Genomic DNA, 12,020 nt, shown 5'->3' with positions numbered 1-12,020 from the left:
AATCATTATGAATGAAAAATCCTTATATTGGAGAAAATTAATCCATCAAATGTTTGGAGTTTCTGCTTTATAAATGACTTAAATGATTATCCTAATTAGAACTGAAACAATCAGTTGATTAATCAGTTGGAGGGGAAAAAACGTGTCTGCCACTACTTTGATGGAAGGTTTAAAGGAAGGAGCGTTTGAATATCAATTAACTCACCCTGTGCTACCTTGAAATCGTGAAGAAAAACGTTTTTCTCGCATGCCTCCAGGGTGGACGGAAAATCCCCACACAAAAGTCCTTGATGAACTGAATTAAATGGTGGCTGCATTCAACAACATCAAAACCATTTTAAAAACTCCTGCAGTATAATCCAAGTCTCATTTATCCAGTTGTGTGCTAAATCCGTACTGTTTCAAACACAAACTGCCTCAGGCTTGCTCAGTTAGGCTTCTTGAACTTATTTATAAATGGATGTTTTGATCTATTTTTCTTGTTGTAAAAAGTGGCCCCCATTTATTGAAATTCATGAAGAAGAGGGCCGCAGGTTCAAATCTGGCCTGCGGCTGTTCTGTTTGGAGTTAGCATGTTCTCCCCGTGTCACGTGGGTTCTCACCGGGTACTCCGGCACATGCACTTAGGTTTAATTGGTAACTCTAAGTTGCCTGTAGGAGTGAATGAGAGTGTGATTGTCTGTCTCTATGTGTCAGCCCTGTGATAGTCTGGAGACCAGGGTGGACCCGCCTCTCTCCCAGTATCAGCTGGGCTCAGCTCCAGCCGCCTGCGACCCGAGTTTGGATTCAAGGATAATGAATGAATGAATGAATGAATGAATCATGGGGCAATGACAGAAAATAGAATTCTAGGTAACACGGGGTGAGCAACTGATATATGACTAGGCCTGTCACAATAACAAATTTATTAGGACGATATATTTTCCCAGAAACTATCACCATAAACGATAGTATCGCTGTATTAATGTCATTTTAGTTTTCTAACAATATTCAGGCATAATAAGTACATCCTTTTCCACAGCAATTTTTAAATCGCAAGATTATTAAACATTGAAATTAAAATGTGAAAAAGAAATGTTAAAGTATCCTGGATAAATAAAACATAAATAAATAAACTACAACTAAATAAAATACAGACTTTTAGGCTCTGTTAACAAAAAATGCACTGAGATAAACATGTATTATCAATATTTTAATATTAAAATAACATAAAAAGCTGGAATGTCTGCTTGGGATTTTTTTCCCGGCAATTCGTACTGCCTGTCAAACATTTGCAGCATTACTTTAAACACAACACAAAAAAGCACAAAAAGTCACACATGTAAACGACAATATATTGAGTCCAGAAAAAAACTATGATGTCCACTTTTAAATATCGAATCCAGCCCCCTGCGACCCAAGTTCGGATAAGTGGTCAAGGATAATGAATAAATGAATGAATGAATGAATGAATGAATGAATTATGGAGGCATGACAGAAAAACTGTCTTCTTCAGGAATTCAAGGTAACATGGGGTGAGAAATTTACATATAACAGGTCATTTCAAGGTTGAAGTATCCCTTTAAGTCATTTCAGGCATGCCAGCAATGTAATGCGTAGATATTCTGCTGAACGATTATTGTAGCTTAGATTGATGGGAAACAGTTGGAGATTGATGAACTGACTGTGGTACACAACACACACACATGAACGCAGAGTTTGTCCTGTTGTAAAAACTGAATCAATCTTGAAGCAGGAAGGTTAAGTGCACGGGCTTCACAGGCTTTATGAAAAATGAAAAAAAAGTCAAGTGAAAGCAAAGGACACAGAGCGACAGACGGAGAGGTGAGAAGATTGCAGATGTCGGGGTGTTGACTGGTGATGTGTGATGATGATGATGTAATAAAATGGGCACCTGTCTGCAGGGCGTGAATCAACTGTGTGTGTCTGTGTATGTGTGTGTGAGTCTGTGTGTGTCTGTGTATATCAGTATGTGTGTCTGTGTATGTGTGTGTGTGAGTCTATGTATGTGTGTGTGTATATATGTGTGTGTGTGTGTGTGTGTCTGTGTCTGTGTGTATGTTTGTCTATGTATATGTGTGTGTGTGTGTGCGTCTGTATATATGTGTGTGTGTGTGTGTGTGTGTGTGTCTGTATATGTGTGTGTGTGTGTGTGTACATGTATGTGTGTGTGTGTGTGTGTGTGTGTGTGAGTCTATGTGTGTGTGTGTGTGTGTGTGTCTGTATATGTGTGTGTGTGTGTGTGTGTGTGTACATGTATGTGTGTGTGTGTGTGTGTGTGTGTGAGTCTATGTATGTGTGTGTGTGTGTGTGTGTGCAGCCATTGGGGTTTTTAGGGTTTGTCATTCAGCCCAACATTCCTGTGCGCTGACTCAATGACAGAAACTGAGTTAGACACCCGGCCCACCCCGCCTCTTTCTGTCACCCTCAGCTTCCCCTCCATATCACTGTCAGTACCCCTTTCCACTTTATCACTACCTCACCCCCCCTCAGCCTCTCACCCCCCCTCTCCACCATCTCATGACTGACTTCAGAGCAGATAGCTGTGTCGTTGGGTAATCCCTGCCTGGGACCACGCTATCTGGATCATTTGATAATGCTGCTGCTGGACCGGGGTCAGCGCCGATATCTGAGACCTGTCTGTGTTCTTTTTAGTCGCCCTTGGTTTCTTTCTCCCTTTTGTTCTCTTCCCGCAAATCTCCGAGCAGTAGTAACTGGAACCGGGGCTGTGCATGATCGCCGGAGCCCTGAGGAGGTGGCTTTGTGTGGGATGGAGAGCTAGAGGGAAAGACTAAAGCAGAACAAAACAGGAAAGGTGTAATCAAAGAAGACATGTCACAGTATCTCACCGGGGGCGCTGGATACATATAGCCTCAGATGAATTTTAATGACTATCTTTGATGTTGTCACTTTTGACAGGACAAAGGGGAATAAGTGCTCCAAAACTCTGCCATTACATTTTAAATAAAGTCATTAGAAACGACTCGACCCAAAAAGATTCTGCAACAATAACAGTCATTTATTGTTCACTTTGGCATTTCTCCTCTCTGTCTGTGTGGCTTATGAAGCATGAAGTCCGGAAGTTTTTCCCAGAGATGACATAACAACATTATGCTCCGTGACCAATGATGGCTGCTGACACTCTAATGGAAATATTAAGTTTCCCTTGGACATGTGCTCCATACGGATGAGAATGATGCTCATTTCTCTCTCTCTCTCTCTCTCTCTCTCTCCAACTTTCTCTTATCTCTCCCTCCTTCTCTCCTCTCTCTTTTCCCCCCAATCTTCCCCCTTCAGCTCAGTGTCGTTACGCCCTGGGTATGGAGGATGGCACCATCCCAGACTCTGACATCACCGCCTCCAGTGCCTGGTCTGACTCCACTGAGGCCAAACACGGAAGGTAGGAAATGTGTGTTACTAATTGCATCACTAAAGACCGAAGTCAGAAGAAAAGCTTGACGCTCTAAACTTCACCTGCTGGTAAATTAACTTAAATACTGTCATGGAAAAAATTATTAGACCACCCTTGTTTTCTTCAATTTTGTACATTTGTTTGGACAAATATGATAATAACAACAAAAATTGCTGAAAATATTTTAATTTAAGGGCTAATATCTAGCCATTTTCCATGGTTTTCTTGAAAATAACCGAAATCATTACCAAGAAAACCATTGAAAATGGCTAGATATCAGCTCTTAAATTAAATTTTTATGAGCTATTTTTGTTGTTATCATTATATTTGTCCAAACAAATGTACCTTTAGTAGTACCGAGCATTTAAATGAACAAGAAAATAAAGAAAACAAAGGTGGTCTAATATTTTTTTCCATGACTCTATATGTTCTTGGGAGCATTGTTCAGAGTGCTATTTCTTCCATCTTGTACATGTTCTTTTGTGCAGCAGCTAGTATTTATCATTCACTAAATACATTACTCTCACCACAGTAATTAAGTGGGTTTCCCTGTGCACTTCCTGTATGTTGTGTGGTTTCAGCATAGAAACCTTCTGCTTAAGAGTAACTCAACACCAGGCTGATCACTCCCAGCAACACTGCTGCTCTGTTGCACCTGTAACCCAACAGTGATGGATTTCTGTGTTGTTTTGTTCCAATTAGACCTCTGCTTCTCACAACCTGCTGGCAGGTTTGAAAAAGATGTTTTCTTTAAAAAAAAAAAAAAAACGATTATCAAAATTGCATCATTTATCAAAACCACCAACTGTAAAAACAGAAACTACCAATGGATATTAATATTTCTGCTGGTCCTTGAATGAATCATGCATAACAAATGCTTCCATCAGGAAAAATAACCAGACTGAAACTTAAAATAGTGATATTTTATCAAAGTCACTTTTGTCTCAAATTGCATCATGTAACCACACACACACACACACACACACACACACACACACACATACACATACACACACACTTAATTCTGCACTCCTCAGTGCATCTGTGGAGCCATGAATTACTTGGCTGAGAAAATTAAACTGAACTGATTAGAGAGGACAATCGAGGTTGTAAAAATGTAAATAGTTCAATATCTATAGCATGTACATTTTCTTTTCAATATTAGTAACACTTGTGGGAAAATTATATATATATATATATATATATATATATATATATATATATATATATAGTCATGGAAAAAAATATTATACCATTGTTTTCTCCTTGCTTTCTTGTTCATTTAATGCCAGGTTCAACTAAAGGTACATTTGTTTGTACAAATATAATGATAACAAAAATAGCTCATAGTTTAGTTTAAGAGCTAATATCTAGCCATTTTCCATTTTTTTCTTGATAATGATTTTGGTTATTATCAAGAAAACCATGGAAAATGGCTAGATATCAGCTCTTAAATTAAACTCTTATGAGCTATTTTTGTTGTTATCATTATATTTGTCCAAACAAATGTACCTTTAGTTCTACCAGGCATTAAAATGAACAATAAATTAAAGAAAACAATGATCTAATTTTATTAGAGAAAGAAATTCTTAAAGAAATTCTCCTTACATCTAGCCATGATTGTGCTGTTTCTATAGAAATGCAGGACCTCTATGTGAAAAATGAGGCCATGTTGAGTACAATGTGGCAGAAGCAAAAAAAAAAAAGAAAAACTCCCTGGAACTGCTTAGTGGTTTAGAGAGTTAGGATCAAATTATCTTTAAAGGTCAATAGCAGTTATTGGATGTGTGCAGCACAGTTATAGATTTCAGAAATTATTATTCTTACCATTCCCGACAGTCGTTCTTTTGTTGTTTTGAGATAAGTCAGTGCAGACTTTTCAAAACAGCTTGCAATTAAACGGCATTACTGTGCAATGACAAGGTAACATTGATATAAATTAGTGCAGACTTGATGTTCACTGAGATGGATTACACAATTACAGATTTAAGAGTGTGTTACTTTATGTTCACACCATACAGAAATAAAAACTGAACCAATATATAACATTGTGAAAGTACAGTCGGATTTCCAAAGCTTAGACTTAAAACATTAACTGTGATGTAAAGTGAATGGTATAGGCATTAATTCAACTTAAACCTGCAAAACCACAGTTATAGCACTTAGCATTTGTCTTGAGTCCTTTGAATCTTAAGGCAATTCACTCTGTTGAATCTGAAGTGATCCTTTAAAACACCAAATTCACACAACAAACGAACAGCTTGAGGCCGTGATAGACCAACAACTCGTGTTCTTCAAGGTAAAATTCCTGTTTTTCTCAATGGAGTCTGGTGGCTTTGAACAGAACATCACAACTTCAGTTCCCTCTCTGTAAACTTAAACAGAGCTGAAGGAAAATACCCTAAATATATACTTATATTTACTTTATTTATAACACATTCTAGTACAGGAACACATGCACATGTCGCTGTGGAAGGGACGTGTTTGTCTGCATGTCTTTTTTTTTTCAGTCTGTTGGCACCACACTTAAGTAATTTGTCCGAGGTTTATTAGATTATGATAGAAGATGATAGTGTGTGTCTTTGTAAAACCCACTGGGTAATTATATTACCACCATTCCTGTCTGGCAGTGAGGTCATATACATGAGAGCCAAGTTAGGCCTGCAACATGGTAAAGCCATGCAGTCGGGGAACGTGTGTGTGTGTGTGTGTGTGTGTGTGTGTGTGTGTGTGTGTGTGTGTGTGTGTGTGTGTGTGTGTGTGTGTGTGTGTGTGTGTGTGTGTGTGTGTGTGTGTGTGTGTGTGTGTGTGTGTGTGTGTGTGTGTGTGTGTGTGTGTGTGTGTGTGTGTGTGTGTGTGTGTGTGTGTGTGTGTGTGTGTGTGTGTGTGTGTGTGTGTGTGTGTGTGTGTGTGTGTGTGTGTGTGTTCATTTGTCTCCCTTGGTCTGTCAGGGCTGGGTCTCTTGGCTGAGTGTCTAACCATGTGGAAACGATTATTAGCCCAAACTGTTTTTTAAGAGACATCGGGGACACGCTGAGAGAGAAAACAGCGGACATAGAAAAAAAAAGCAAACAAGTGAAGGTGGATCACTGTGACGGCGTGCTGAAAGCTGCAGAGAACTTAATTTGAAAACAGGGTTTGAGGGAAGGTGTTGGGTTAAGGGAGGGATTCAGGGCTGGTGGCTGTAATTACTCTCAGGCAGTGAAATATCAACATATTGGTGTGAGGGAGTGGAGAAAAAGTTGGATAGGAAAAAGAGAACTGAGAACAAGGGCTGAGTGAGGAATTGTTGGCAGGTATTTAGGTAGGAAGCAGAAGACAGAGAGAGAGAGAGAGAGAAATAGGAGAAAAATGAGGTTGTTGGCAGAGCAGCAGGCTGTAATGTTAATCCTGCTGGCTGGTGCATGGTGGACCGAACTCTGCCCAGCCACATTCCTCCTCTCTCCCTCCTCATCCTCTGCTCCCTGCTTCATCACGGGACACTTTGTGGAACTCTAATGTGTTGATATCATCTCGCGGTTTCCGGCTGTATGATCTCACCCACCGAGGGGACTGATTGAAATACAAGCGCCACTGTCAGCGTGACCGAGTTGATATAGTGATTTGTTTTGGCGGTCAAAGCAGCAGCCTTTTATTCTGAGAGAAGCCCCACAGTGGTCAGAGCGTGGTTGTGGCCTGGCGTCCGCTCCAAAAGCTCCTCGTACAAGCTGATCCGACTTCAAGGACACACCGAGCCAAGTTTGTGGTCTCCATGTGGCCAGTATGTGGTGGCAGTATGGACTTTTCTTCTCAGGTTGGATTGACGAAGGTCACGCTGAGTGAAAATCTTTTAGTGCTGCGTGTGTGTGGTCATGGCAGGCCCAAGAAACCGCGAGTAAAGACTCGGTCCTGACGTTCTGCACCAGATCTTGTTGTAGGGTTTGAAGAGCTAGTAATTTTCACTCCTTTCATCTCGATTCCTCCCTTCATCTGTTCTCTGTATTTCCCAGCAGTCTCTCTACTGCCTGCTGCGTGCCTTCAGCTACAGCCAGGCTTTCTTCCTTCAGTCAGCATTGCCCAATTTATATATGAATGTTTGGCCGCTGTTGAATCAATATGTATGTTGGTAGAGGAGGGTCAGGCGGTTTGTGTTGGATAGTGTTTGTATTTAATTCTCAGTTGTACCTCTGCAAGCTGCCGGCTCTTGATGTAGTCAGGGTTGTTGTGGATGTGTTTGTATCTCTGCATATGAATGTTTGGGTATAGGACTGGGATTTCGTGAACTTTTCAGTTCTTACTTTTACTTTTTATTTTTTGTTTTGCTGTGCAACATTAATAAGCCTCTGTTTGTCACAGGTTGAGTACTGGAGAGGGCGACGGAGCGTGGTGTCCTGCCGGAGCCGTTTTCCCCAGTGGATCCGAATATCTTCAGGTGAGGCTGTCTGTCTGTTTTCTCTGCTCTGGTTTGCCTTTGACATTTGGAAGCAGTGCTCAGCACAACCACTGTTTATTAAAAGAAAAGCACAATGTCTTTGTTGTTAATTGTTTTTTTTTTATGATTATGAAGCTGATATGAGATGTTGATGATTTCATAAAAGCTTTAATCTTCTCAAGGCCTCACTTTAGAGTGATTCTACAACAGATAATGAGTTGTAAGGCACTAAAGTTGTGCGTTTTTTGGGAAGTACACCTATTTGCATTCATGCTGAGTTATATTAGAAGATTGATACCTCTGTCATATCTTCCTACTAAATCTGAATCTAGAGCCAGCAGGCGCTTAGCATGGCTTAGCGTAAAGACTAAACAGGATGATGTTCTTATCAAAAAAACATAAGCTCCTCAAGTCAACCAGAGAAAAGTAAGGCAAGTTTAACTCCCAACAGCTCACTCCACTTGAGGAGATTCGAGCGCTTCAGCTCCTCCGACAGACAAACCGAAACTCGTACAAAATGAATAAATATTAAAAAAAGTCTAGAAAGACTTTAAAAGGACTTTGGAGTATGTTTTCTCTTTTTGGTGGGTATGGAGGTTTTTGCCCGGACAGCAAAACTTTTCAGATATCTCATGTATACATTTTTTAAAAAACTTTATGACTCTGAGATTCAGATTATCGAAACAAACCTCCAGTCTGTCATAAAGTTTTGATAAAACCCCGTGGTATTAACAGGGCAGTGCAGTTGCAGAACACAACATGTTGTTCAATGCACCACCGCTTCTGTTTAAATAAATAAATAATAAACTTTTGTTAGTAGTCTTGTAGTTCCCTCTATAACGAAGCACATAATAACCATCACTTTCTCTGGTTCACTGAAGTTGCAACCAGTAAATTCATTTGACTGGATCGTAAGAATTAATGGATTGAGTTTTTATTTAATTAACAGTGTGATGACAGCATGCATACTGAAGTGGCCAGAAATGACTTCTATTGGGTTAGCATGCCAACACAGCCCGGACTACAGATTTATTGCGCCGGCAGGAAGGAATAAATAATTAAACAGCAGAAACTAGAATGCGCCTCGCCAGTTTGCAGCCTCCTCTTAAAGGGCACGGCCGGAGATAGCACTGGGACATGCATTTTTCCCAAAATGTCAACCTCTAAATCTAGCCCACATTCAGCTTTTTTGTTTATTTTTCTCTATCTTGTTACTGTATCTCAATCTGTGTCTGTGTATTTTTGTGCGATGTGTGTTTTGATGATGTGTGTTCCTGTGTCCTGCAGATAGACCTGCACCAACTCCACTTCCTGGCTCTGGTTGGAACACAGGGCCGCCACGCTGACGGGCACGGCCGGGAGTTTGCCCGCAGTTATCGGCTCCGTTATTCTCGAGACGGAGTGAAATGGCTCACCTGGAAGGACCGCTGGAGCCACGAGGTGAGCAGGGTCTTTTTGTTTTGTTCACTACAACAGAGCCGGAGACCCCCTCACGTGTTCCCTAATGAAGAGAAGTGACAATTTGAATGTCATTAAATGAGCTTTGGGGGAATCGATGAACTTACAGTTGAGGTTGATGCTCCATTATTGATACGTAACAGCTCAATATCCTGCCCTGTTTAATATAAATGTCTGTGTTAAACACAGAGGGCCTGTGATATTTATCTGCATTTGATTTATTTATGATTTATTCACAAGTGGAGCAGTTTGGCATTGTGCCAGCTAAACTTTGTTGGTAACTTCTCTGTTCAGGCAAAAAGCAGCCTTCAGCCTCAGATTTCATCACAGTTAATATCTTACCTTGAGCTGGTAAAGGCACGATTGGCCCGATTTTGTTCGGTCAATGTCCAGTATTTTCTTGGGTTCTGCACTTGTACTAGGCCTGTCATGATAGCACATTTTTTAGGACGATATATTTTCTCAGAAACTATCACGATAAACTATAGTATTGTTGTATCGATGTCGTTTTAGTTATTTAACGAAATTAGACCATAATAAGTACATCCTTTTCCACAATAATTCATTTTTTAATCTTGAGATTATTAAACATTGGAATTGAAATGTGGAAAAGAAATATTAAAATATCCTAGATAAATAAAACAAATCAATAAACTACAACCAAAACAAATAAAATAGACTTTCAGGCTATGTTAACAAAAAATGCACTGAGATAAATATTCTGTATTATATTATTTTATTATTAAAATAACATATAAACAGCTGGAATGGCTGCTTGGGAAATATAGTTTTTTTTTGGTCAAACATTTGCAGCATTACTTTAAAATCAATATATTGTCGTATCAACTTTTATATATTGAACGATAAGTCGATATAGTGTTTATCGTGACAGGCCTAACCAATACTACATAATCGTATAAGAATTTGGATCCAGTTGCTAATATTTCGGCGAATAAAACGTAGGAATCATTATCTTACAAATTGCAAGAAAATGTAAATCTTTGGGTGAAAGCTGCTCTTACAAAAACTGCCACAGGCTAATATTCAAGTAAATCACAAAAACTAAAAATCAGTCCTTCTTCACACCTTTGTGTATTAAAGAAAAAGTGAATTCATATGAGCTCTACTTAGATTAATAGAAATGGAAGACACATACTGAATAAAAAGTCAGAGCCCCGAGGCAAGGCTCATTCTACCTCTCAGATAACAGGGGAGACGAGCAATGTACTGTGTGATTGGATATTTGCACTCCTCTCCCTTAGGTGGTGTCAGGAAATGAGAACACCTATGATGTTGTGCTGAAAGACCTGGGACCTCCCATCGTGGCCCGCATGGTGCGCTTCTACCCGCTGGCTGACCGGGTTATGAGCGTTTGCCTTCGGGTGGAGCTCTACGGTTGTGTCTGGAACGGTGAGTGTTTGTGTGGAAGCGAGAGAGGCACGAAGAGACTGCAGAGTAAAGAACATCCCTGTCTTTGTTGTTACTTTAGTATTCATTTGGTCTGTATATTCTGAGGCATGTCCACCAGATAAATCAGAGCACATTTCATATGGGGAAGGTAACTCACTTCACCATCATCCTAGATTTACTCCTGTATCAGCCAGTAAAAGCAGGATTTGTTCGATGGTAATGATTACGAGTGGGTGTTTTTTCGCCATACATCCCATGCATTGATATGAGGCCTCGCATCAAATTAACAGCCCCACTGAGGGTTTCTTGAATAAAAAGAAGCCACATGGTGATAAATTGTATTGGTCTCCATGTTTCCCAAAGCACAACACTGACTAGTTTAGTATTTATGACTGGCTCACCTCGTCTCTGCCCCATCCACCTCCCTCAGACCGCAACAGACTGCCTGTAAATCAGATCCTGTCACGGAGGCTAAAAGCCCCCAGATCCCGCTCTGCGTCCTCGGAAGAAACCATCTTTCAAAAAAATTCTCTAATGTGGATTCAGTGCAGCACAATCCCACAAGTCAGAGATTATACGGGATCTACAGAATGTCAAGTTTTATGCACATTCTGCGTCGCATCTCATCCCGTATCAGATATTGTGGCGGCACAGTGTCTCTTCTTTATTGTTTTACATTCAGTTTGGGCGCATTAGGGCTGGGCTATACATCCATATGATTATTTATCTTTCAAAAGAATTGTATCATGATGAAGTCATACAGATTACATCAAGATATTGTGTTGCACAATTAAGTTGTCGATGATAAGAAACACATGTTAAGGGCCCATTTACGCCCAACGTAAAATAAGTATAAAAGTCCACTTGAAACCCAAATGTTGGTTAAAATAAATTGTAAGTTGTGTTTTCCAACAGCGTTTCATTTGTTCAGCTTCATTATACAACTCAAGAATTCATCTTAGCTACACCACGGTGTAAGCTAATGTTGTAATCTGATTATTCTTTATTTATGTGCATGCATGCAAAGATAATCTGTGTATAGCTGGAAATATTTATTTTATTTTTCTCTATAATTTCACTTGAAACTGTTACGTTCATTTTGCATTAAAGTTCATAATTACACTTTTTATTTGGCAAGTATTTAATTCACACAGGAGTATATAAAACATTTTTTTTTTTTTTTTGTTTTTTTTGACAGATAGGTCATATCGTGATATACAGTCATGGAAAAATTATTAGACCACCCTTGTTTTTCTTCATTTTCTTGTTCATTTTAATGTCTGGTACAACTAAAGGTAAATTTTTTGGACAAATATAATGATAACAACA

General features: G+C 39.6%; 1 protein-coding gene across 1 annotated transcript in view; it reads left to right on the top strand.

Annotated features, from left to right (window-relative positions):
* Positions 1-12,020, top strand: part of ddr1 (discoidin domain receptor tyrosine kinase 1) — a 60,921-nt gene that overhangs the window by 19,121 nt on the left and 29,780 nt on the right. Inside the window, exons 3-6 of the mRNA XM_059338576.1 lie at positions 3,298-3,400; positions 7,748-7,823; positions 9,111-9,263; positions 10,544-10,691. Coding sequence (XP_059194559.1) covers positions 3,298-3,400; positions 7,748-7,823; positions 9,111-9,263; positions 10,544-10,691 — 480 coding nt within the window. The remainder of the gene's footprint in view (positions 1-3,297; positions 3,401-7,747; positions 7,824-9,110; positions 9,264-10,543; positions 10,692-12,020) is intronic.

This window comes from Centropristis striata, chromosome 8 (genome assembly GCF_030273125.1).
Source record: "Centropristis striata isolate RG_2023a ecotype Rhode Island chromosome 8, C.striata_1.0, whole genome shotgun sequence".
NCBI lineage: Eukaryota > Metazoa > Chordata > Actinopteri > Perciformes > Serranidae > Centropristis > Centropristis striata.
This window is presented reverse-complemented; position numbering and strand designations above follow the sequence as displayed.